The sequence below is a fragment of the Anser cygnoides genome, chromosome 6 (assembly GCF_040182565.1).
Source record: "Anser cygnoides isolate HZ-2024a breed goose chromosome 6, Taihu_goose_T2T_genome, whole genome shotgun sequence".
Lineage (NCBI taxonomy): Eukaryota > Metazoa > Chordata > Aves > Anseriformes > Anatidae > Anser > Anser cygnoides.
This window is the reverse complement of record NC_089878.1, coordinates 42,231,441-42,259,030: the sequence shown is the minus strand read 5'-3', so window position 1 is coordinate 42,259,030 and position 27,590 is coordinate 42,231,441. Positions and strand designations below refer to the sequence as shown.

Genomic DNA, 27,590 nt, shown 5'->3' with positions numbered 1-27,590 from the left:
GGAGCACCTCTCCTACAAAGACAGGCTGAGAGAGTTGGGGTTCTTCAGCCTGGAGAAGAGAAGGTGCCAGGGAGACCTTACAGTGTCTTTTCAATACCTAAAGGGGGCCTACAGGAAAGCTTGGGACGGATTCTTAATCAAAGAGTGTAGTGATAGGACTAGGGGGAATGGTTTTAAACTGAAAGAAATTTAGATTAGACATGAGAAAGAAGTTCTTTACTCTGAGGGTAGTGAGGCACTGGGACAGGTTGCCCAGAGAAGCTGTGGATGTCCCATGCCAGAAGAGTTCAAGGCCAGGTTGGATGGGGCTTTGGGCAACCTGGTCTAGTGGGGAGGTGTCCCTGTCCATGGCAAGGGGGGATCGGAATTACATTATCTTTCAAGTTCTTTCCAACCCTAACTATTCTGTGATGCTGTGTTTCAGTATTTATCTTGTAGAGCTGTGTATCTTCAGAAGTGAGAGAAATGGAAGGAAAAGTAATGCTACGTTTTATATTCTTTCTGCTCACAAAGCTCTCAATGACATAAATGCTTGTTAACTTTTAAAGAACTGGAGCCCATGTGAAGAGTAGAGTGCTTAAACTTCTATGTTTTCAGCTACTTACCGTGTTCATTACGTCAGCTGTCCTGAAGCTGTTCTTCTTGGAATGCATGATGATGATTTGATATGACTAGCTCCAGGGATGGTTAAGTCCGTTTTCAGACACTTCATTATTTCTTCTCAATTTTTTAGTGGTGTCTTGTGCATTTTTGTTTGTTTTTGGTGTTTTGATGGCCAGCTTATGTATAAAATGATTTGTTTAATGCTCTCAAGATAAAACAAGAAAATAAATTACAAGTTACTTTCATTTATTCCAAAGGAGCAGTTTTGGTATACTAAAAATGACTATAGTTGGCTGTTTGTCTTTATGGAATTAGAGTTTTGGAATGTTTGTATTTTGTTTTTCATATTTTTTCAACTACCTACCAAACAAAGCAGCAAACTGGTTTTGTTTTTGTTTTTTTACTGCGTGTTGATATGACATTGGAGCTAACTTTATAGTGGCAGTATGGGAACAGTATTTTATTTATAGCATTTCAGTTAAAAAACAACAACTGAGAGAAGTGGGAAAAAAAAAACACTGGAGCATATTATTGATTTCAGTAGTTTTTAGTTGAACTCAAAACAGTCTTGATAATGATGGAGCTAGTGGTGTAAACAGATTGCTTTTTACCTATGAAGTATAGGGCAGCTTGTATCCCACAAAACCAAAATATGATAGCATTTAGATACATATAGAGAAAAATACCTTTTGTAATGTTTTAGTCTTTTTGTGGTCAGCACTGAATAAGTAATTGCATTCACCATTCATGTTTTTATGCACTAACATGTTTTGCATAACAGATATGTACAGTTTATGCTTATATGTACTGCTATTGATTTTGCTGGATTGTTTTACTTCGTTTTGTGATAATTTTTCATGTTGATGCAAAAGAATCGAATCTCTATTCATGTCAGAATTCTAACTTCTGTTCATGTTTATCCATTAGATCAATACAGAAAAGATTTTTTAATAATGTGTGTTATTCCTTGTATTAACTGGTATACAACTCTAGACGTGGAAGTATAGTTTATGTTCCAAGTGACACCCAATTTTCATTAGATACTCCAACAGTTCTACAGAGAAGTAAAATTCCTTTGTCTCCTTAGCACTCATTGTTAATGCACCCTTGAAAGAAAAATCAATGTTGAGAGAACCCATGCAATAAGTTAAGAAATAAATTTTGTAAAATGGAAAGTTTTGCCCATAATGGTAACAAAATGTTTTACAGTATTGCTGTAGTTGAGCAGCGAAACCGGGAGGACAAGGTAGTGAAAGGTCGAGGAAAAACGAGAGGACGAACAAACGATGCAAAAAGAAAATGACACTGAGGTCTTGGTTTAATACATATGTATTCCAGGTTGATGGCTGATTTCATTAGCAAATCTCATTGTTATGCAATGTCTGTTCTTCTGCAGCAAAATGAATATTGTATTCTCAGAGGCTTTGTGTGTGTGTGTGTGTGTGATGCTGTGGTGATAGATAAATTAAAGAATATGTATTTTTAGTTATTCCAATCTATTAAAATTTACAAAAAACACCCTTATATTTTAAAGTAGTTTTATATTTCAGTTTTCCAATAACCCGATAATGGTTATTTTAATGGAGAATAGCAGTGTTCTCTCCCCTCCCCTTTCTCTGTGCGTTTCTTTGCCATGTTTGTAACCTATGTGATCTTTTCCTGAAAATAACTAAATAACAGTTAATACTAAGCTTACCATGTCAAAAAAAGAAAAAGTTTAACTGTTGTTCTCTGTACTGCTTTTTTAAAGTATCTGATAGTAACATATGGAACATTGAAATAAACATAATCTCGGTAAAATCTCAGCAGACATGATTCTTAATATTTTTCAGTATATTCCATAAAAATATTAAAATGAAAAACTGTGCTTATCATAAGATGAATCAGCTGTAATATGAAATGACATGGTTTAGTATACTGGAGGACAACAGGATCCTTAGGATGTATGCTTTAGTTTCTTTTGGTAGTGAACAAGCTACTCTGTATCTTTAATAAGACCTTTTGATACACACTATGCAAAAGGAGGAAGCAGGTGAGAAGGCATTGGCGCAGGAAAATTAAAATACACTGAGATAATTTAATTCAGGTATTTATGTGCTTACAGAATTTATTCTGTATGTAGCTTTGTGGGGTCAAAGTTTAGCAGAAAATCTATGAAATGCTACTGAATTAGAATTGGGGAATTTTGAATAGTTTTGTGACTAGTTCTGGGTAACGAACTATCATGAAGAAGGCTTTTGGGCACCGTAGTAATGTAAAGAATAGACTGCAGTTTCCTGTTTGCCTTTTTTTTTTTTTTGAGTGCCTTTTATATGCATTTGAGCAATTCTGTTCTTATTTATTTATTTATTTTAGAGATATTTAATAATGATATAATATGGCTGGCTCTTTCTCAGTGGTAGTTCAGTAACCACTGTGTTTATTCCAATTCCAAGATACAGTTTTAGAAATCAGATTGCTAGATGAAGTGTCTGCGTGTTCAGTAAATAATGAGAATGGAATGGTACTTTAAATGAAGCAAAATCATGAGCAATAGACTGTGTGTGACCGGAATATGGAGGAGGTGTAGAACAAAGAGAAAGTTGCTACCCTTCCTTTCCCCTTGGGAAGGGGAACCTCTTCCTGACCCTTTGCCTTGGTAGGGCTGTAACCAGCGTAAGAATGCATCAGCTGATGGGTTTTAAAAGATCGTTTGGTGTGTTTTTTCTTGGTGGTAAGAAACTAATTGAAATGAGATGATGATCCGTCTCCTGCTGCATCTTGATGTTTGCCATTGTAGAGAACAATGTCAACGTCTGGTGTTACCCTGTGTAATAACGGCACCCAAGTGTACTTGTCTGCAGTAGCATATGTGGGGAACAATGATGTGGAGGCTTGTGAATGCGGTCAGAATCTAACTCCTAGGACTTGCTTTGGTATGCGATAATGTGAATGGCTCTTTGGTGTAAAATGTGGTTGAGACTTGGCACAGGACAGGTAGGATGAGGAAAGGTTTCGTCTCCCTTCTTTCTGTAGCTTAGTTGGAGATTACTTTCATTAGCTCATTATGTTTTCTTGAGGAGGAAGATGATTTAGAAGTTCTGGTGCCACGCCCCAGAAAGCGATTTCTGAAAGTATGAATTGTCCTGTTTGCCCTGTTGTGTGTATTACTCATCCATGCTACTGTCAAAGGATTCTGGCTAAAATTGCCAGAAGCAAAACATAGACCAATACTGTATGTGGAACTTTCAGAAATTAATTTATAGATTTAGTGCATTACAAAGATGACTGCAGGGAGTTCCTGTTCTCCAAAGCTATTGCTGCAGGTTGAATTCACAGATGATACTGAATTTAGGTGTTGTTTCTATGTTGATAAACATCCACTGTTTTAAATACGCTTTTTTTGTAAAGTTATCTGTAATTTTTGCAGTGATTTTGGTATCCAGGGTATGATGCAAAATGCAGGTCTCTGGCTTTGTTGGCATTCAGTATAGGTTGTGTAGAGATTACCTGTTCTTCTTTCAGGTGAGCGTAAGCAACATTAATGGCATAACTGTTTTTACTTTTCATTATCAAAGGGTAAACTATGGTGTTTTAAATCAAAACTTGTGTTGAAATACTGCTACTAGAATGATACAGGTAGTTATAGATAGGCTCATATTTCTTTTGGAGTTGATATTTGTTTGATACAGTTTTGAGATGATTCTTGTAGTTTGTAGCAGTACAATTTCTAACTTTTTGAAGTCTCTTTGACAGGAGACATAGCTTCCATGAAAGGAGACATGGTTCTGCAAGAAGTTCTTAATAGTACTTATTAAAACAAACAAAATACCCAAACAAACAAAAAACAGCAACAGGATTTTGTATTCTCTTTATGACCATAGAATTAATTCCTGTTCTGTGTGTGTGTGTATATATATATATAAGAAAAAAAAAATATTTGTATTTTGTATTTGTATTTTGTATTTGTAGCTAGAATGTGCTGCATAAAAAATAATAATATTTTTTAAATTTCCCAGGAAGACAGTAGCTCTTCAGTTGAGCTCCACAGAGTGATGATGTGCCATTTTACAAAGTCAGGCACTAATGCATATTTAAGACATAGCTACGTTTCAGTATCCTGTTCTGCTCTTCAATAAACCTGATAATTTGGTTTTGGAGTCGAAGTGTGGACAAGTATTTTAGTAGCCCATAGAATTCTTGAGGACACTGCTGAGTTGTCATTCTTGCTCTATTTCTGACTAATGGGGCTAGTGGTTGTTGTTCTGTATATGTAGTTTCTACCTGTAGTTTCTGCTATAATTTCTATGAGTCTAATTAAAACTGGAGTTCAGAAAATAAATACAGACCTTCCATTTAGCTGATTTCAATGTTATATTTTGTCTCTCTTTCCTCCATTGTTATCTCAAAGCAAAACAGCCGTTCCATACTAAATATTTTTCACGTGATGAGCAATTCGGGTTGATACAATTTTAGAAAAATGATCTTCTGTAAGGTAGTGTTTGAACATGCAGAACCTACGTGATTCTCACTGAGTCATGCGAGACTCAAATTCACTGAGGCTGTTTTTCTGGAGTGGATAATAAATCCCTGACTGGGACTTCAAATCAGTATCTCTTAAGTCTTGCTGTGAGAGCCTGCTTGCTGTGATATTAGTACCAAACGTACCTCAATTAAATACAATATATATTGCTTTTTAAAAGTATTTTAAGACTACTGGTAAGAGTTCTGTTGGTACTCGTACTCCTTGTCTTTACAGAAGGCTTTTCTCTCTTGGATTTTTACTCTTCCTTCAGAAATGCTGTACACTGTTTGACAAGACCACTTTTTTGCAACGTGGATAACAGTAGGAGACTGTTAAACTGATGTTTTGCTGTAGTGTTTCACTTAAGGGAATGAATTATTTAAGTAGGAAATAATGTCTGTGATCATTAAGTCTGTAACAAGTATGGCTCACGGAAGTCCTGCATTAGATATTGTTTTGGTTGAAGAGATCCGTGTTGTTAATATGTCTTACTTTGGGAGATTGTGATGGCAGACTAACTGCTTCATTGGCTCAAGTTACATTCAGCAGCAGTATTTGCTGTTACAGTTGCACTCTTTCATAGTTGATGATCTTCCCAGAAATGCTTTTTGTCGGCTTTACTTTTCATAGCTTTTCTTTGATCTTTTCTTGAGCGTATTTTTAACATCATTATTAGAAACTTCTTGCTTGTTCTGTTCCTGGCTTTGTTTCCTCAGACATGTTACATTGCTGTTCCCCCTAGTTTTTCGTTCATGCTGCTAAGAGGGAAAAATAATTAATTTTCAGTTTTGTGCATTTCCTCAGGTATATAAATAATCTTCTATCTTACAGCATGCTACCATTCAGGCCCTTGTGCTGTTGTTCTAGGGCACTTCAGCAGTTTTAGTTGCATCCACCTGCTGTACAATAAATTGACTCGATTTATCCCTTAAATAAGTTCTGTCTCCTGTCAGTTGGCCCAATAGTTTATTCCAGTTGCTGAGGGATAACAAGCCATTTCTTCCATTTCTTTCATTAGTCAAGGTGGTTTTGGGTGGGTGGGTGTCGTTTGTTTGTTTGGGGTGGAGCTGTGTTTTTTATTTATTTATTTTCCCTAGTATCCTAGGCCCACTTCAGTTCCACTGTGAAAATCTTTTTTTTTTTTTTTTTAAACTGAAGATTCTTGAAGTTACTTTTTTTTGAAAGATTCTGGGTAGAGAACCCCCCCGATCATTGTAATATGCGTAGTCCATGTGTGCTGAATTTTTGGGGGGAGGCAGCTTAGAAAAAAAGGCATTAAGTTACTTTTCTTTCAAAATTGTATTCAGTAAGTTAATTTTGATAATTTCTCAATATTATTAGCAGATTTTACTTTACATTTTTTTTGGAGATCAGTGCTTAAGTGCTTACACAGTGATTCGCATTTGTTTTTCTCAGTTTCAGATTTTTCTAGTTGTGATTCGGGTTATCATTTCAGAGCATTTTCTCATACCGAAACAACTTTGTGAGGAGGTTTTATTGCATGCATATGTGTACATAAGGACAATTTAAGGGAAAATAAATTGCAACTTTGGCTTGGCTTAGAAAAGAAAACAATGAAGTACAGCATTGACAGCTATCTAATATTGCAGAAAAACATTGTTTCGTGATTCAGAGTTATTTTTACATTTTCTGATGCCGTGTCAACTCATGTAATTAAAATACAGACGCACATTTTATTAAAACTGTATATTTCACCTAGGCTGATTTTTGCTTCTGTGAGCATGCGTGTTTACTGTTGATCCAAGTGCTCCACCTGCCTTTCAGTTTGTTTACCAGGAAATCAAGATGTGTAAACTGCAGGAAGTACTATTTGACCCTCTCCGACAGTATCTCATTACAATAATTGCTAATCTCTGAGTAAGACAGCCATGTTTTGTGTGCAACACAGAGGGAGGTTGTGGTAGATTATAGATGCTTCTTGAAGTACAGCTTTGTAAATGCTTGCTTGCATTTTGTTTTCAGGGTAGCTTTTGACAATAGACATCTGACAACCTTTGGGCTCAGCAAAGCTGCACAATAGCAAAGAGCACAATAGCTTGTGTTCTTTCTTCCTTCCGTGACCGAGGGGAAAAAAAAACAACAACAAAAAAACCTACGGCTTGTTTTGGAGTGCTGTCATTGCTCTGTAGCGACAGGATAATGGCTACTTCCTGATTAAATCACTCTCCACAGTAAGCTGTTAATATTCTGTATCTGTTCTTCTGTAATGCCAAGTTTTCAGTGCTTTTCTTCTGTGCTCCCCCCCCCCCCCCCCCCAAGTTACTAGTTTGAAATTTTTATAGATTGAAGAAAGAATATTTAGAGTTGTAACTTAAAAATTTTCAGTATAAGACAACTACTGCTGTTTTGTAATGCTTATCTGACAGTAGCGATGAGAAAATACACCTCGTTTGCATGAGATTTTAAAAAGAAAAAGCATTAAAGTCTGTTTAGGTGTTGGAAAAATAACCGGCATTAACTTTGAAAAATCCCAACATTCATTGGACAGAGACATAAAACGCGTATGTGTCATGCATGTTCATAGTTTATTTTTATCATCTGCAGAAGTGTTTCATGTCTAACATAAACCTAGTTTTTGAATAAAACAACCTTTTGGTCTCCTTTTTCGATTGTATAAGAAATGTTTTACTGTTCTGCATTTATTAGAACTGACGGGTTCTTTTTCCTTCAAGTAATTCCTCTTTTTTTTGCTGATGAGGACTAGGTGGGTGTGTGACAGCTTTCACTCAGTGTACAGGTCTGGTTTTATTTTGCTTTGGAGTATTTGTCTAAGAGACTTCATATTGTAAAGTGATAGTTACAGTACACTTGTGTTATTCTGCTTTGTTAAGTGGGTCAAAATGATTTTAGGGCCGGTCTTATTTTATATTAGTGTTAATGGCATAGAAGTTTTCACAGAGTTGTAGGTACTGTGGTAAACATTCTGAAGTTCTATATTAAAAATATGAATTCCTGTTTTTGTTTTTTTTCATCAAAGTTTAGAAGGGCGCTAAGGCAAATTTTGCAGTTGCAGAATACGATCCAAAATAATATTGCGCTCTCGATACTAAAGATTTCTTGTCCATCAAAACATGCCATATCATCCTCCATAGGGTTTGCACTCCTGTGGTGCCTAGACAGCTTTTTTTTTTTGTACCCCTGGACAGTTCTTTCCGATGTCCTACAATTCTGATGTTGCAAAAACATCTCCCTTGTTTTTCCTAATCTCTTAGCGTTCTCTGTGACTATAGAGCCTCGTAAATGTAAAGCATGGTGTCTCATGGCTGAATTTGTTGGCTCAAAGCTTCATGCTTCCTTTCTGGACAAAACTGGATTCCTGTGGGACAGGAGGGACAGCCCTGATGGCTGCTGGAGCTGCTGGCTCGTGGGCTGCCTTTCTGTGTAGAGGGAAGTACAGGGAACAGACACTCTCAGACAGGGATAGAGTTGCTCGTGCTATGTGTGGAAGGACAGATCCTGATCTGGGCTGCAGCCATAGGCCCTGGCCACCTTTTGTTGCCATCCGATTGAAGTGAGTGCTGTGTGGCAGGAGTTGGTGCTGCTTTGGCTGCGTTCTGCCCTATTCCTGAAAAAGAGCTGCAGTCTTACCTGTTATTCCGATGTGTCCATGATGTCCTGGCTTACATTTACAGTGTGCCTTCAAATTGTGAAAGAATGGTTTATGGGAATACTGTGTATCATTATTTATCTTTAAGTGATTGCCAAGCTTTGCCAAGAAACAACAGCTGATACAGCTCAAATGGTCTTCTGTATTTTAACTCTTTAATAGTGGAGGAAAATTGAATGTTTAGCATTCGTATTTGTTAGGTGCCTGAAATCTAGTACTTTTCTTTTTGTAGATGGCAATATAGGTGGTTTACCGTCTTCTCCGGTATGTAGAGACAAAAATGTGATCTGTCAGGGTTTTTGTTTCTAGCCACTTCCTTTAAGTGTGTAAATAGCATGAAAATGTCAGATTTGCATCTGCATAATTTGTAGGAATAGTGTTGTGATCGGGGCTGGTAAGGGTAGTCCACTGACATGGTAATAGCTGCTGTGGCTTCTGTTGAGGCTTGTTTTTGTTTCTTTGTACTTTAAGAACCCGTTATTACTCCTTCTAGTTATTCTGTTTAGGTAAACTTGAGTGGGCTTGTTTTTGCTTAAATGCTTAAATGCATTTCAAGACCTTAGTGCCTTAAAAGTGGAAGAAACGGTGAAAAAATAACCAAAGGGTGACATTTTGGAAATGAGGGTGGATACCAATGATGAAGTGTATTTAAATATATATATGAATTTGTATTACAGAGTACTTCCTTCTAAAACTGGTTCTGGAATCCTGAAGAACTACGTGCACGGAACAACATGTAAATGCAGATACCATTTCTCTGTGTCTCAGCCTTGCTGCCTCAGTCTGTTAGTGGGAACCATTGCATTCCTGTTAGATGACACCAAAGGTGCTTTAAGTGTGCAAATTTGAGGAATTAGCATGCCTCAGTGATAATTTTATTAGTCAAGGTGCCAAAACTCACCTGACGACATGAGAAGCGTATACATTTCATCACTGTCATGTGGAAAAGGGGTAAAATTATTCTGTAACTTGCATTGCAGAACTGAAGGTACAATTTTGAATTTTGTGCTTGCATGCTCTCTTAGTAATGAAATTTGGTGATATTCTAAAACAAAGTCAAAGCCGTTGCAAGGCCTAAGGCTGTTCAAAAGATTTGATTGTGTTTCTGCAACTCTGACTTGGTATATGAGAACTCATCAGAGAATGCTGGTTGTTTTAGTTTTAGCAGTTTTTAAGGGATAAAGTATCTTGCCCTTCCTGTTTGTTTGACTACATGATGTATTGTGTAGTCTGTAAGTTTTGGACTGCAGGACAAAAGGTATCCTGTTCTGTGTCTTTATTCTTTGAAAGATTTACGGAGAAGCATCGACAAATTTATCCGTTTTGTTTACTTTGACTTCTGTGGAGTTCACATACACTAATAGATACCTGAGTTTGCAGTGCAAAGCATTATTTCTTCCCAGAAGTATTGAGTTGTGGGGACTTCTTTTCCTTACATTATGTATTTGGATTTCTCTGCCCACTCATTTTCCAAACATGAAGCAGAAGAATACCAGGTGGGCAAAATATGGTGCTTGTGGTGAGTTTTTTTGAAAGCTTTTCTGTATGTGTGTGTTAGAGCAGATGCGTAGTTTTCATGAAGTTATCCTTTGTGTTAGTGTCTTTTATCATTCTTCAGAGATGATAAGCAAGGTTCAGTTAGGGAAATATATATATATATAGTGTGTATATATATATATATACACTAAAGAAAGTTCAAGTTTAGAGTAATATTCTCTAATCAATGGCTTATGTATATAACTGTTGATTATTAATTGATTTAAAAAGCAGATTAACTTCCAGCCTGCATAGATTGCTTTTCTGTCTTTTATCCTGCTCATTTGGTGCTAATAGGTAGTTGTTAAGAGGATTTATTTAAACACAATTGAACTGAAAGGTGTTTTTTTGTTTTTGTTTTTTACAGTTCTAGGACTTACAAGCTTAACTCTCTTCTAATAATTTTTAGGAAACAAAAACTAATGTCTCATTCATGTTTATTCAAAATAATATTTTGAGAAGGTAGTGTTTGCCAGCTCTCCCCTTTTCTCCTGATATCTAGAACTTGTTTTGGAGTGTTAGTCTAAAAGTTCCAGATCCAAATATTTTCTGGTATCGAAGCTCAAAACATTGCATCTTTTTGTCTCTAAAACTAATGTAACAAATAAGGAAAGATATCTCAGGATATAGATGTGTGGAATCATCCTGTGTGTAAGGATAATTGAACATTGTGGTGTGATAAGCAGTGCAACTGAATGGTAAGACATGGTCTCATAATTGTTGAGACTTGGAATTTTATTTTGCAAAAGAAGTACATTGCTCTTTTAACGATGAGGACAGAGACATTTTGCTGTGCAAAATGTGAGAGAACCGACAAGTTCTAAAAAATGACTGTCAAAAATAACCAAAAATCATCGCCATATAAACACACATGGGCATCTAATGGTTTTCAATAACTGAGTTCAATTGAATTCATGAAGAAAGTGGAAAGCTCTCCAAAATTCTCTTGTGTTTCCTACCCCTTCATGCCTTTTTTTGTTCACAGAGCTGACAATGGAAAAGCCTGTGTACAGTTGTGAGGGCAGGCATTTTTAAAATGTAAATGTAAAATACTACTGTAATCATTTGATAATAGGCTTTCAGGACTCATTGCAAGAATTCTAAATTTGCTTAATCTCTTGAAGGTGTGCTTAAATTAGCCGTTATTTGAACTGCATTCAGCTGAGCATAACGATGCAAAATTTGGATATTCTAACTGGGCGATAGTTTAAACTCATTTCTACTTGCATGAAAAGTTACAAAATACTTAGTTTTGGTCAAGTGTCTATAACATTTAGAATTAAGTCTCTAGGCTTCAGTGAGTCAATTCCTTGTTTATTCGAGAAGTTTTTTTGTTCTAAGACAATCAGGTTAATTTGAAGTTCTTTGGAGAAAGAAGAGCCAGTTGTTTTATCGTCACAGTCCTTGGACAGCTTCTGTGTGAATATTGTCAGATAAAATTGAATAATTTTTTCTTTTTCTTCTTTTCCAAGCTGTTTTGTCTTTAGTAGTCAAATATGAAATGGCTACTAATAATCTGCCTTAGCAGCTGAAACTGCAGGAAACTATCATTGCTTATTCAAGTTTGCTTCATCTTGATAAATCGAACATATGGATAAAAAGCCAAGCAAATCCAGGAAAGATTTTTATGGGTTGAGCTCTGTGATGAGCTATGGAGAGTTGCTCAGGCCCTCTCAGGTCATGCCATATGGTGGGTGATCACAAGCCCTGCACAGTCATCATTCGGGCTTGTGGACCCCCTTGCCTGCCCCCCCCCCCCCCCCCCCCCCCCCCCCCCCGCACTAGCTGGGCTATGACCTTCCTTTTCTGTAGCTGCTGCTCTAGCTCTGGCTGAGTGTGGTTGGTGCTCCTCTCACTGTAGACAACAGGTGTAGGCACGTGTAGGCAGGAGACAAATAGTAGACACTGACTGCTATAGCTGATCCAGGCAAAAGGCTCCAGATGTTAGCCGTTGTTGCCAGCAACAAGCCACCAGAAGTTGCTGAAGAATGATTCCCAAAGAAATCTCTCCCAGAAGTTCTCTAAAGAAACCTGGTTAACTGCTGCAACAACTCCTGTGCATCTGTCAGCTGTCCCTGTTTGCTGCATTCTGTCATAGGCAATGGTCAAAAAGCTGTAATAGGCTTTATGGAGTCCAATTATGTATGTGATTTTTTCACTTCTCTTCAATTTCATTTAAAAATGGGTTATTTTGTAATTAGTGCTCCTTCCACTTATTACTTATCTACTGTTACACGCAAGAAATTCTACTTTATTCTAACCGAGATACAATTTTCATTTTTAAACTGTTATTTCCTCCTTTATTTCTTTCTGCCTTGTCCGGAAAGATACAGTGGACAAAGTCATAAGGCAGCGCTGTCCTAAAACCCTGGTATGTCAGCTACTGTTAGGTGTTAATAGTTAAAAGTTAATTGTCGTCCTTCCCTCTAACCACACTCAATGATAGCATTTACCGGCTAAAAATACTGGCTGCAGGATACTCTTATTTCATCAGTCCTGAACAAAACTCGTTGGAATGCCCCATGAATGGATTAGGTGACTTTGGAAGTATGGTATTCATTCTCACTTAAAATCAGGAGTAGGGACTTGGATGGGAAGAGTGATTCCTCTGTTTTTTGCAGTATAAACTGTATTCAGGTTTTCTCTACTGAAGTGTAAAATATTGGAGGAAATATCAGAATGCAGGATGTAGAGGAAAGATGAACTTTTTCGTTAGGCGTCTGCAAAATACTACTCATCAGTCCTGTTTCTCTGCTTCTATTAATATTTTTTAACCTGAGACCTTCGCGTTCATAGTACTGGGAGCAACACACAGTTGAATTTGTAAGAGATGAAATGTAATTCTTTGAGTCCCTACCATAAATTATGATACCGTGTCAAGGAATGCCTTGTAAATTCCCCCGTGTCAGAGTTACTTTACGGAGAAGCAGGCTTCCTCTAGGAAGGAAGCCCATAGGAATACATGCATATTCATAGATTTAAATCAAAGTTACCTGGTTTGTAAAAAGCAATGAAACAAGTGTTGTCTATAGGTCTTGCCAAGAAGAGAAGTAATGCATTGTTTTTTTAAGCTTAGTTTCCAAAATCACCTGATTTTCATGTTACTGGATAAATTGGGCACACATTTATTGTTTAGTTCAAAATTAGAGGAACTACTATACTTGATACCATATTTTTTAATGCATACAATAAAAAGGAATAAAAAACAGGCTTACAAATGCCTGAAATGCTACAAGTGATCTTTATGCTTGTTCATCTTAACATTCTGATTTCTGCAGTGATCCCCAGAAACACAATTTTTGTTGGGTAGAGCTAATTAATAACTTTTTATTTTTAAGAAAACAAAACCAAAACACAAAACCACAAAAAAAAACAGACCAGACCATGCTTAGCGAACTTGCTCACTTGGAATTTATTTTCTGTGGTTCTTCAACACTTACTTTCTGTTGTTCACACTACTATAGACATAGGATTTTTGATGTTGATACCTGTTAGCTCTCTATTTCAGGTCTATCCTGAGAAAGAATCTTTTGTTATATATTTAGAAAATGTAATGTGTATCAGTTCAGAAATATTGAATAATAGTTTAATTTTGAAAATTAGTTACATATACAGTTTGCTCAATGCCTTCACAGACTTTAGTATAAAACGCTATCAACTTCTCTTCTGCAAAACAAGATACCATAACACTAGAATCTAATGCAGAAGAACAGATTATCTAAGTCTCACAATCAGGATTAAAAAAAAAGGTTATGTGAGGAATGGAACATTGCCTTCTTTACACATAACCTGAAAATGTGATTTTAATCTGCTTAAGGTGAACTGTCTTACACAAAAATACAGTCCTTAAAAAGTGATGTTCATCCCAAGTCAGTATAAAATGCTGAAATACTGCTGTGGTTCCTTTTTTTTTTTTTTTTCCCTCCTTGGAACAAAGAGGTTTGTGAAACATCAGTTCTGAAATGATGGATTTCTTTTTTATTTTTATGACAGCTTCTGCAGTCCTGACAAGGTTGAGATTCTGCGTCCAGTTAAGGTGGTGCCAATATTTACTTGCTTTTTCAAATCTGCATAGCAATGTTGAAATACAAACGTGTCAATGCCTATCATCTCTATTTCTTCTCTGTGATCCTAAACGTTGTCTCCTCAGAACTTCCACGTATCATCCTCCTCCTAGTATCTAAAGCATGAGTGCGAATTTTCCTAAGCTGGAAAGGTTGTACAGCTGCTCATTTGGCAGAAGTAAATTATATGATGAGTCCTTTTCTTGTCACCTGATTGAGTTTACCTTGTCGTAGTCTAAATGTATAAAAGATGGAGTAAAAACAAATGCATTTTTGAAATGACATATTTTATTCAGAATCTATTTTAAATGCCCATTGTATGTTACCAAAATAATGGAATGGCCACTGATTCCCTGTTAAGTTTCCATTTTCACTGAGCCAGATCTCACTCATTTAGGCCAATCTGAGGGAGCTGCATTTGCATTTAGGTTGTTTTTAGTATGTTGACTTAGGTGGATAAGGGCTGTTAAAACAAATGTTTGCAGAATTGTGATGTGGTATATTTGTGTTATTACAATTATCGTTGCTGCTGTGGATTCTTATGCTGTAAACAGTGAGTTGTTACATCAGTGATCGAATTTGGCCTGATACTAGGGGGGAGCTGTAAAGGCTTCAGAGCATAATACAGAAATGCAGCATGTGCCTTGCACAGCGTAGCTATCTAACAATAATACATTAAGGTTATTTATGGAGTTTCTTTGTGGTTGATATGCTACTGAAGAAACATAAGCCAAACTTGCTGTTAGTTCACTAAAGATAAAATTGTTACAGTGTTTTCTGCCCTTAGTTTTATGTGAATTGCTTAAAGAAAATTATCAAAAGTCACGTAATTACACTGAAGATGTCTTTAAGATTTGTACAGCATTCAAGACGTGAAGTGAATCTCATTAATTTTATCAGCAGTTTCATTTGAGTTTAAAGACCTCAGGTGTCTAAAACACAGTAGTAGTAGTAGTAGACTGCACATTACGAGTTTTGTGACTAGACCTTGTCATTAGAACTGGGAGCATCACTGGGTGCCTTCTGCATCTGCAGCTTGTATATAATGCACTGCACCCATTCCTGTAGCCGCTACTCTTCCTTCTCTGAGCGTCTTCGGTCAGGGTGGTACTTTGTTGTATTTTTGGCATACCACTGCTTTTATATTTTTGCTTGTCTTTGGTTCTGTGTCCTTTGTGACATGGTAGTGCAGAACCCACAGGTGCTGCTTGGCATGCTTGTTCACCCCCTGGCCAGCACTCTGACTCTGCATTGACCCTCTTTGCGCTGACCTGTTAGGACAATGCCCAACTACAAAGGGTAAGAGTTAGATTTTCAATTTTAGTTCATAAAATGGAGCTACATTTCAAATTTGTGATGAACTTGGCTGTGCTGGAGTATCTGTTCTGAAAGACACTGATGTGCTTCCCTTAAACAGCTGTAAAATCTTTAAGCATTAAAGCACATATCTTGGCTCTAGAAATAGCCATGGACTGCAAAATAACCAAATACCTTGCTCTGTTGGCAAGATAACACTGAATGCTGTGGGAGTCTGCTCCTGGTTGCTCCTGGTTGCTGTCAAATAGTTGTTATGAATTTCACTTGGACGTTGAAGAAGTCCAAAGGATATTTTCACTTTTGCACCTTCACCTTCTTGACTGTGTTCAAGGTAATAGTTAAAATAACGAAGTAATATATAAGTGTGTAGAGGCTAAACCGGAAGTTTTAGGTGTGTGCATCTACTTTTTGGATGTTTTTCAAGAGTAGATTCATAGTATTTGGGCATCCCAACTAATGTTGACAGGATACTATTATATCGATGATCACATCCATTCAAGGAAGTTACTTCTTAATACATACTTAAGAGACTATATATTTTTTCCTATGCTAGTGTACATTTCAGCAGAGGTCTTGAGCATAGAATTGGTAGATAATTCAGTTTTGAAAAATTTCAGCTCATTAAATATGAAAATTATTTAGTTGGTGCTTCCCATAGTAGAACTTCAGCTATGTTTAGTATTCTGTGTTTATGAAACGTTGTATTTATCTGTAATGTTTTTCCTGTTCCTTTTTTTAATCAGATTTTTTTTTTCTAGTGAAAAGCTGCACATGCTTCCTTCCTTTTTTGTTCCTTTCTTTAGAGAGATTGTCTTCTGTTTTCACTGAGTAAAGTTGCATTCATAAGTATTATTCACCATGGTGAACTTTGGGAAAATAACTGGAATTTCAAGCAAGGCATTTAGAAGGACTGACACAAATCACTACATGTGGAAGAGAATAAAAAAAAAAAAAATCCAGTTTTACTTAGTTTCTCGTTTACAAATATAAGGGTTTAAAAAGCAGTCGTGAAACTTTACCATAAGTATTGACTGGCAAAATACACTAAAATGTAATAAATGTTTAATATATGCTCTCAAGCTTAAAAAGAATACAGATCTGTTGCAGCTGGTATGAGCTCTTTAGGCATAGAACATATTAGGTCTACAGTGTAATTATTGCTGATCCTGATTAATGACTCTCAGGGATTATCTTTTTTGGTTTCAACCATCTGCTGTGGTTTAGAGTAATAAACTAACTAAACATAAATAAGATTTGACTTAATGTGAAAGCAAAAATACGTGTATCTAGGAAGAGTTTCATTTCTTCATCTCAAAATTTAACAAATACCAGTATTCTATTTATTCTATTTGAACTTAAAACAGAAACGTAGCTGAATTAAAGGTTGAAATTGCAATCCCTAAAGAAAACACCTCCCCATCAAACAAGAGAGTCTCCCTCCACCCCAAATCCAAAAAAAACACAACAGTATAAAAAACCAAAACCCTACAAACTAATACCAAACATTAAAAGAACAGTTTTTATTATTTTTGTTCTCCAATCTTAATTGGTGCTGTATTGCCAGTTCAGAGAGGTAGCTTATGTTGGTTAAAAGCCTGCCAACTATAAAGACATCCATTTCTGTATTTGAAAGAAAAAAAATATCTTAATTTACTGAGCATGTCTTCCCATTTGTAGCAGAAATGCTGATTGCTAATGGGTGGTTTCTAACTGTTCTTATTTATAAAATACATTAGATGGTAAATATTTTAATAATGAATTATAACATGCAACATGAGAGCAACAATGCAGAAATTAGAGAGCTTTGGATGTCTTTGTTAGGAAACACGAGTGAAATACCAAGTCTGAATCCTGAATTCTGAATGTAGTGCACCGAAGCTTAGAAACAACTTTCCTTTTACAAGTGATTACTGTAATAATGCCATTATGGTGTGTTTCTGATTTCTCTTAAGCCATTTGTGTATATATAATAAATTCACTATAGCCATACTTAAAACAGTGAATACCAAAAGACAACAAGACGGTAGGTTTCTGTACAAAGACAACTTGTTGGCCTCACCTGAATTTGGTCATTCCATAGAGTCTTAGAAGTGTACTTTATTTTCATTTATATCTTTTTTTTTTTTGATTTCTGTATGTATACTAAAAATGATTTTTTGTAGTGTGAAATAATGCATGTGAATGCTACAGACTTAAACTATGATTTTTTTTATTAATTTTAAAAATAGGAAAAAATATAAAATTTAATGAACATGTTATAATATTTAAAGCATACAGTAGTTAATTTGTTCTTTATTAAAAGTATTTCTTCTTTAACTGTAGATAGTAAGTTTTAATTGGAGTAAAGTATGTATTTAGGTGTCCTGGAATTAAAAAAAAAAAAAAAAAAAAAAGATTTAGAATGTTTAGTAGTATTTGGATACTAGCATAGATAGCGTAGGATCCAGATAAAATAAAGGAATTGGTTGGGCCTAGGTAATCTGGTCAGGAGTAGCAGAAGATAGGGGCTGATACAGGACTGGAGGGAAGCTACAACACATAACAAGGGATCTAGCCATGAGGTGTGGGTACAGACCAGGTTGCAGAGAGGCCTGTATGACCTGACTCAGGTGAGGGCTGAAGGTGCAGGCCTGAACCCAAATGAAACTTCTGGGCAGAGGGTGTGGGATGATTGTCTTAGGTGAGGCTCCTTGGGGCAGTTAAGGCTTGTTAGTGCCCCTAAGGCCCTGACAAGGCTACTGGTGGGCATTGGAGAGAGCAGTTAATGTCATAGGTTCCATTGTGCAGCATTCAAGTTCAAATGTTACGTTGCTCTCAACAGAAGTACCTAATTCCCTTACTGCTGCAGTACGCTGGATTCCCCTGATAACTGAGTGCTCTTCATGTGGTGTAGCTCTCACCTGAAGGTCTCTCAGGAAACTGCTTGAGTCAAGTGCAGTTCCTGCAACGTGGTCAGCACAGGCAATCCTGTAGGCCCCCTTGTGATTTCATTTCCTGCTGCAGAAAGTAGATGTTTTTCTTCTCTTTTACAGATATGGAGTCTGGAGAGCGGTTAACGTCCTCGTCAATCTCATCTAGTGCAGCTACTTCATCTCCAGTGTCTTCTACACCTTCTGTTCCTTCTGCAGTTTCCAAGGGTGGCCTTACCACTGGAGCTGCATCACTGAGTTCCACAATCAGCACATGCGGTAAGAATAACTCAAGTATATATTGCAGTGTGATTTTAGTGTTTGCAAATACTTGGAATTATTAATACATGGTCAAATATAGTAAGGTTTCACAGATGCATCAAAATAAAATGTTCATTTTTGGTTATTTTTAGGATGGAAATTCATATATGTATATATTTTGCATAGTGCTTATGTGTTAAAGGATTAAAATGATTTATGCATTTTAAATGTGAAAGAACTTCACAGTTTGCAGAACTGCCTCAGTAGTGGGGATTGTTTTACAAATTGATTTAGCAGACTTGCTGCCACTTTTCAGGTTCAGATATAAACTTCTTGAGTATGCATCATGTTCTCAGCATTCAAGCCTAGCCTCTACTCTGTTTTTATATCTGGAGAAATAGTTTCTTCTAATGGAAGTTGTGATGGAAAAGCTGAACTTCAAAATTCCATACATAGTCTTACATAAACTTGACTAGTCAAACATCTTGGATTGAATTGGAAGTTGATATGGAAGATTTCTCCGTGCAAGGATATCATTTTTGTAAATTAAACTCTCCTTTCAACTTCTGAGTCATGTAAGTTATCAACAAAGCAAGAAATGGTGAATTAACTAGCTCGTCCTTACTGTTTCTTTCTTCTTTTTGGGGAGTGAATTTTAAATATATACACACATAAATATAAAACCTTGAAATATGCTGGAGTAACCTTTTATTGCAGTGTAATCTCCTTGGCAAAGCATAGAGAGTCCTAACTCACCATGCATTCTGGCAACTGACAGGGTACGCAATCAAGTTTATAACAAGAGGCTACTTAAAAGACTTGATTATTGCAACGAAAATTAGTAGAAGGAATTGGAATAAAAAGGGACCCTTCTATTCTAATGGACAGATTAAGATGCCTTTAACCTTCTCTTAGAAGGAATGGTTGATCGTTCTTAAGTGATTATTAAATGTGAAAAAAAAAAAGATTTTTAAAAGCTAACATACTTTGATTATCAGAATGAGACTGATGGACATACTCATATTTTTATATAAATAATGTAAGATCACAGAAGTGGATAACACAGTTTGGAAACAGACTAGGATACTAATGTATCTTGTCTACAGAATATCCTATACAGTCAGAAGAGTTTTGACTTAATGAAATTACCGTTCTAGTATGGATCACTCATGAGAAAACAGTGTTTGGCTGGTTGACAGCATGAACACTTCTGCAAAATTCCTCTAGAACAATGTATACCTTATCAGAGTGTATGCAACAGTAACCACAGCGTACTGTTGTGTCAGGTAGAGGAATGAATATACTCCTAAATAAAACTGATGGGACAGTACTGATAGTAAACTACATTCCAACTTCTTTTTAGGAATACAAAGTGTCCTTAGAGAATATATACAAAAGATCAGATGCAGCAGGCAAGGGTTTAACCATTTAAAAAAAGCTAAAGGAAAGAACTCATGAATACAGATAGTTGCTATCAGTCTCCTTAAGTATGGAGAAGAATGAAACTTTTTTTTTTTTTAGGTTGAGGTTAAAATGAAAAGGGTACCTAAGCAAAGGGCTAACTGAATTTTCTAGTGAGGACAAAAACTGACAGCCTAGTATCATTACTACATTTTTCACCTTCTTTCAGATGAGTTTTATTTTGTTCATCGTGTTTAACTATAAATCCTCTATATGCACAGCACTACAGAAGACACACAATTAGATGTTGTAATACCTACAAAGTAAATACAGTGAGGAGGGGTAATTGAGTCTCATAAATCTTCACTTTGGGATTGCATGTTTATAGTCATATGTAAATTAACTTGCAGTACATTCTGAGAACTACCACAGAGAACCGTTTCTAATGGCACATGCTACTGAACACAATGTGTCTTCTCAAGGTGAGTTTGTAGTGGACTACTGAAAATTAAAAACATTGTTATTCTGGATCAATTTTAGCTTAACCATCTTTTCTGGCTGGTTTTATAGTAATTAAATATATGAAGCATAATTCCAGGTACACGTATCTGGTTTCTAGTTGTCTTCTTCAGGAAGTTGCAGATGAACACACTTAAGCTGTAGAGGACACTCAGAATTTACTGGTTATACTATACCAGCGCAGAAGGGTTTCTCAGCTTGGAGAATACATTCTTGCTCACTCCAAGAACCCAAGTTTGTTCTGAACAGTAGTGGATTACCATGAACTTAAGTCCCAGTTGAAAGTCTTTTGTTTTAATTTTTAAAAGAGTCAGTATTACTTCAGATAAAAAATGAATAGGCATATTTCCTAGTGTTAGCAGCTTCGGAAGAGTACAAGTCAATAGCCCTTTCTTACAGGAGTAAATGTTATCATAATGTAGTGTTTTATCTTTAAGAGGTGTGATTATAGCAGCATGTAAAACTGTTTAAAGCTGAACAGTTTGGTCTTAGCATTTTGATATTTTCAGAACTTCTTTCAGAGTTCTTTAGGGTTACCTCAAGTATTTAAGAGTTTTACAATTCTCTTTCATCTGATGCTTGCTATTAAGACTATACAGGTTAATGGTTAGTTTTGATTGTTGTTCCCAACCATGAGGTTGGGATGGGATCTATCTCTTTCAATGTTGTTTCTAATAAATTTCAGCGTAGTGCTTTTTGGATGCTGGAGGCTGAAGGTGACTGTTGTATTTGAGCATCTAAATCATTTAATTTTAAAACAACATTAAGCACGTGGTAGTTCTTACGGCACTCCCATTGAGGCTTTTAATGTGTGATTGATACTTTTTAAAATATGGCTTAGTAGGTTGGTACTCTTTTGTATGTTCTATATATATTTCACTCTTTAAAGTTTATAAGTTTATCTGCAGTGTTTGTGCCTGAATTCTGTATTGGCTTTGTCGGCGGAGTAGTTTTATTGGTCCATTTTGAAAATTTCATTTTTTTTCTCAGAAAATTAGTTTGACTAGTTTCTTTTTTGCTTGTGATTTATGAAGACAAGTTAAGGGTGGAGTCCTTGCAGTTGCGTTCATGTTTTTTTATCTGTGTAGTTGTTTCCTTGTGAGCGTAGACAGAGGCTATTAAAATGATACAACCCCCACTGCCTCCCCCTCTTTGAGTGGGTCTTTTAAAGAGATAGCCAGTGCTTTGCTTTCATTTAAAATAGCAGATATTTTGGACATTTCTCTGGTCTGAATGAAGACGTTTTAAATTATTATTATTTTGAGATTGGAGGATTGTTACTGTGTATACATATAAACCATTTTCCAGCCTTTTCCATGTTTTCAAGTTTTACACTGCGGGACGTTCACCAGTACTATGAAATTATGTATGTCCTCCAAACAGAATGCTTGGAGGATCTAGAGTCTGGTGTTGGAAAGCATGTAGAAGACAAACTTTGATAGCACTGTAATGATTAATAAACAACACAAGGTGAAAACAAATTAATTTCTGTCACTCTAAGTAGTTCTCTAGATTTGTGGTATAAGTTGGAGTGCCCTTGGCGTGGTTAGAAATACCAAATTATTTTTTTATTTCTACTGGTTGATGCATTGATGCTTTATATTTTTAGGCATTAGTTAAGTGTTTATACCTTTCTGAGGTTTGGATACCTCAATATATTGTACCATGAAGTTCATTTATATTAACAAAGGCATTCACAGTTATCATTCCTCGTTGCTGAGAGACCAGCATTGTTGAAATGGATATTGCCCTTTGGAGTAGTGCTTTCAATCATTTATCTTTGTAGTGGCTAGTAAAATTTCAAAAACTGTGATCAAAAAAATTTAACCTATTTTGAAGAAAGTCACGAATGTTAAGGAGTGCAATTCCATGTTAAACTTCGGGATGCAGAATGTGTCTATAGTAGGTTAGTAACTTGAAGGAAAAAAAAAAGCTAGAATTCATTGCTGGACAGACTGATGTTCTATGAAATAGAGAAGTGTCATTACAATCTGGTTTATTGTTACAAGCAAACAATTGTTTTATTTCTTCTATATTTCTGAATGCATTTTTAGACATTGATGGCCTCTGTTTTCTGGACACATCAGATGTTGGCTTAGGTAGCACACAGTGCTGTATTTTTTTTAAGGCCATACCTGTAATGCTTTTTTGTATATAGTATAGTATAAAGCCATCTAATTTTTATGTGTGATAAGGATGATGAACTTCACAAGCTGATGTCATGTGCTCATTGTTTACATTTTGAAATTTACAAGTTTATCACATTGTCATGACGGTAGAACGGGTTTTCTAGAATGAATTTGTTTCTTTGTGAAACGGGCTATTAAAATTAGATAAAATTTCTTTACCATGTGTGTAATTACACACTGGAACAGACTTCCTAGCATGGTGATTGATGCTCCATGCCTGTCCATGTTCAAGAGGCATTTGGTTAATTCCCTCACAATATGCTTTAACTTTTGGTTAGCCCTGAAGTGGTCGGGCAGTTGGACTCAGTCTTTATAGATTCATTCCAACTGAACAGTTGTGTTCTAAAACTGGTTACTAGAGGGTATTGACTTGGATCAGAACCTGCTTTAGAAATTTTAAAATAAAGATGGTGGTAGGACCTGGTGGCACAAAAGAAAATTCCAGGGCTTCTGGCGGGAGGTTTGAAGGAAAAGTACAAAAACTTCTGAAATGATCTTTTCAAAAAACGTGTTACAGTCACCATGTAAAAAACAAGTCTTGGAACATACTCCCTATACTGTCACATGTTATCTAGGAGCAAAATAATAACATATGCTGCCCTCCCCCAGTGAACAGTGCCTAGGGAGTAGAGGTTATTGTCTACCCCTCTTCAAGAAACGTGCTTTCTGGAAACTGTGCTATTTTGCTGCTAGGGCAAATGGGTAAATTTTTAATCATAGAACAGAATGTCTTGGATTGGTAGGGACCTCAAAGATCATCTAGTTCCAACCCCCCTGCCATAAGAAGGCATGCCACACACAAGATGAGGTTGCTCAGGGCCTCATCCAACCTGGCCTTGAACACCTCCAGGGATGGGGTATCCACAACCTCTCTGGGCAACCTGTTCCAGTGCCTCACCACCCTCTGAGCGAAGAATTCCCTCCTAACCTCTAATCTAAATCTCCACTCTTTTAGTTTAAAACCATTCCCCCTCGTCCTGTCGTTATCTGATTGAGCAAAGAGTAGCCCTCCATCTTTTTTGTAAGTCCCCTTTTGCAGTGAGGTCACCCTGAAGCTTTCATTTCTTTAGGCTGAACAGCGCCAGCTCTCTCAGCCTTTCTTGGAAGGAGAAGTGCTCCAGCCCTCTGAGCATCTTTGTGGCCTCCTCTGGACCTGCTCTAACAGCCCCGCACCCTTCCGGTGCTGGGTCCCCAGAGCTGGACGCAGGACTCCAGGTGGGGCCTCACGAGGGCAGAGCAGAGGGGCACAATCCCCTCCCTCCCCTGCCGCCCACCCCTCTGGTGATGCAGCTCAGGACACAGTTGGTCTCTGGGCTGCAGGCGCGCACTGCTGGCTCGTGTCGAGCTTTTTGTCCCCCAGGACCCCCAAGGCCTTCTCTGCAGGGCTGCTCTCAGGGAGCTCTTCTGGTCTGTACTCACGTCTGGGGTTGCCCTGGCCCACGTGCAGCACCCCGAATGGGACTTGTTGAACCTCCTTAGGTTCACATGGGCCCACTTATCAAGTTTGTCCGGCATCCCTTCGTTTTATTGTATGAACCGCACCACTCCGTTTGGTGTCATCTGCAAATTTGCCGAGGGTGCGCTCGATCTTACTATGTCATTGGACGTTTAAGGTCCTTACATTGAGACCCTTTTTCTGTATATTGGAGGTAATCTTATTCACATAGTAAAACAAAGAGAAGTTCAAGCTGCTTAGGCTGTAGCAAGTGATAGCACTCTGCTGGTGATTCAATAGGCTAATTAAAATCCTGTAGAGAAGTACAGTAAATGGGCCTTACTGGAACTTCAATCTCCATAGCTAGAGTGCTTCTAGCAGTTGCTACTTGTTTATTTGGAACTATGTAAAGTATATGCATATCTGTAGACATAGATCACTTTAAAGTTCAGCTTGGAAGGGACTTCAGCAGGTCATCTAGTCTGTCCTCTAAACCAAAAAATGGTCAGCTCTAAGGTTGATGTTTTTGATGTATTGGCGATCTAATACATCATGCAGTATTTTAAATTAAGTCTGTAGAGCACTGAGTTAAGGGGTATTAACTTCCAACATGCTGCTGGCTGATTTTCAGCTTGGTGTCTACCAAAACCCATTGGGTCTTTCTGTAGAGCTACTTCCCAACCAGTTAGTTTGCAGCCTGTATTATTTTAAGGAATTGTTCCTTCCTATGTGCAAGACTGCTTTTGTCCTTACTGAGTTCTGTATGGTTCTTGCCAGTCCATTCTGCCAATGTATCCAGGTCTCCCTGAATGACAGCCCTGTCTTCAAGTGGGTTGATTTGTCCCACCCAGTTTGGTGCCTTCCCCAAACTTAATGAGAAGGCACCCAGTTCCTTCTTCCAGGTCATTGATAAAGTTAAACAGGATAGATGTCAGGATAAAACACTTCAGTACACCACTTAAGAAGTTGTTTAAAAATGTCGCTCTTTATAGACGTTTCATACAATGTTATTGAAATCAAGTTAGGTGAAATATATCCTACAAAAAGCAGTTTTCTGAAAAGGGTATTTTGCTTTAAGGCAGAGCTTTAAGACTTTCACTAGGCAGTCAAGAAAAGAATAGTCTTGCCAAAATGGAAGGCACATACATGGAAGCTTGTAATTTTAAACAGACTGGTAAAATCAGACAGCATAACTTCTGATAGAAGTCAGACAAATGTTTCCTGTTTGATTGTGTGATTGCAAGTTAGTATTCTAAGCGTTATAAATGGAGTTGAAAGAATAAATAGTGTCAGATTAGAATTAACCTCTGTGGGAAAAGAATTAGGAGAAAATGTACATTTGCCATTTAAAACTAATTTTTTGCATCCTCTTCGGAAATTGAGCTATGTTTAATTCAATGCAAGTAATCTACAACTGTAGCTAAAAATGTGAAATATAATGCTCGTACAGTATAAAAGCAGTTTCACAACTTCTACAAGGCAAAGCTAATGGCTTCCCTAGAAATTCTATTTTTCATGCTTGATACAGTTAGAAACTGTATCTAAAAGCACATTAGAATGGATAATTTTCTCGTGATAAATAAAGTTTCTGTAAATTGTTTTTTTAAAGTTGGCTTACATAGATTTCATTTTAAACCTCAAAAATGACTGGAGTTATTAGGATTTTGGAAATGATTTTTATAATTTCTAAAATGTGCACAATGCATCTGTTATTTTGCGTACTTCATTATTAGCTTGTGTACTGTAGGCCCCTGAAGCAGATTTCATGTCTATTAAGGATAGGTACATCGTATAGTTCTGCTAACAAAATGATCTCCCTCCATTTCTAACCCTGTTATGTTAAAGGAACAGACCCTTTCCCACTGCTAACAGAATTTGCTGTGGCAAATACAATGCCACTTTTTCATTTTTACTTACAGACCTTTTGTTAGAGATGCAAAAGTTTTCAGATACTTTGTGTGGAGAAATAGAACGACAGTGCTAGAAGATACAATACGTGAAATTTAACGACAGCTTTTAAAATTAAAAAAAAAAAATTCTAATGATTGAGGTTGGACTTCACATGATGTTGCATCTGTTCTGATAGTGCAATTTCAAGTGTTGTTTTTTCCCCTCAGAATATATATTCAGAACAGCTGGGGAACAGCCGTGTAACCTGTCCACTGTGTCGAGTGCCTTGCCAGTGGTCAGCCACCCAGTCTTTGGCCTGCATACAGCCAGCTCAGGGTATTCAGAGTTTGGTGGCTTGGGAATACTTGGTACACCCACAGTCTTAGCAGCACATCCCCAGCTAGCACGTTTTCCAGGTAAACATTGTTGCAAAGAATATCAAACTAGAGAAGAAGGCTAACTGTCCTCATCCACTAAGCAAACTTTGTAGAATACTTCAGACTGTGGGCTTTAAGTCCTAGGCAACACTGATGAGAAGAAAATACGTTGTTGTATATTGGCTGAGTTTCTCAGGAAGGATGTTCTCACAATGGTCTTCTAAGAACCATTTGAATCCAAGTACTGTGTGATCTTTTTTATTCTTTCCATCACAATGCAGCATCCTTGATCGTTACCTGTTCCGTTGATTGCATAATGACAATATTTGAAAGTACTCAGCCAATAACAAGATAGAATTGTTTTCCTCTGTAAACATGCTTTTTGTCTGTTACACTTAATGGCAGAAGTTGTATCCAAACCTGAAAAAGGAAATTGAATTTGACTTCTTGTGAGCTCTGTCAATGTTTTCTTCTCCACACCCCCAGTTTACATCCGTATTGTGCTGTGATAGGGAGATGAGTTTAACTTTTGAAAACAGGGTGGTTTAAGGCCAGAAGCATTCATTGGTGTGGAAGTGTGCCTGCCTGGACTGATCCTACTGAAATACGTGGTCTTAACTTGTATGCCATCCTGCCTCAGTGTGAATGTTCTGCTCTTGGGATGCTGTAGCTCAGGGAGGGTGCTGTATTACGGGTTATTCTTTGGGTAAAGGGATATTTTTCCTCTGTAAAAATATTGTATACTTTTTATATCGTATGTCTGAGAACCAAGCTTTCTAACGTATATAGGTTTTGTAGAACATTCTCCAAAGTACATAGTAAGTCAAGATGCTTTCTTAAATTACTTTTCTGTAGCTTCAAGGAGAGAAATCCCTACCAGGAAGTGAGGTTCCTGGAGAGACCTCTGCTGTTCCTGTGGTCCCTCCCAATCTCCCCCTTCAGTAGAGTTTGGAGAAG

At 37.0% G+C, this 27,590-nt stretch overlaps 1 protein-coding gene across 22 annotated transcripts in view; it reads left to right on the top strand.

Annotated features, from left to right (window-relative positions):
* BAZ2B (bromodomain adjacent to zinc finger domain 2B) overlaps positions 1-27,590 on the top strand; it is a 142,822-nt gene that overhangs the window by 50,680 nt on the left and 64,552 nt on the right. For 17 of the 22 annotated variants that reach the window (XM_048054016.2, XM_048054014.2, XM_048053997.2 and 14 more), the window contains one exon: positions 18,685-18,840. In XM_048054016.2, coding sequence (XP_047909973.1) covers positions 18,685-18,840 — 156 coding nt within the window. Of the gene's footprint in view, positions 1-6,997; positions 7,300-14,264; positions 14,308-15,614; positions 15,635-18,582; positions 18,604-18,684; positions 18,841-27,590 lie in introns of those variants that run through there. The other 5 variants (XM_048054008.2, XM_066999068.1, XM_048054010.2 and 2 more) reach the window with 4 other exon arrangements.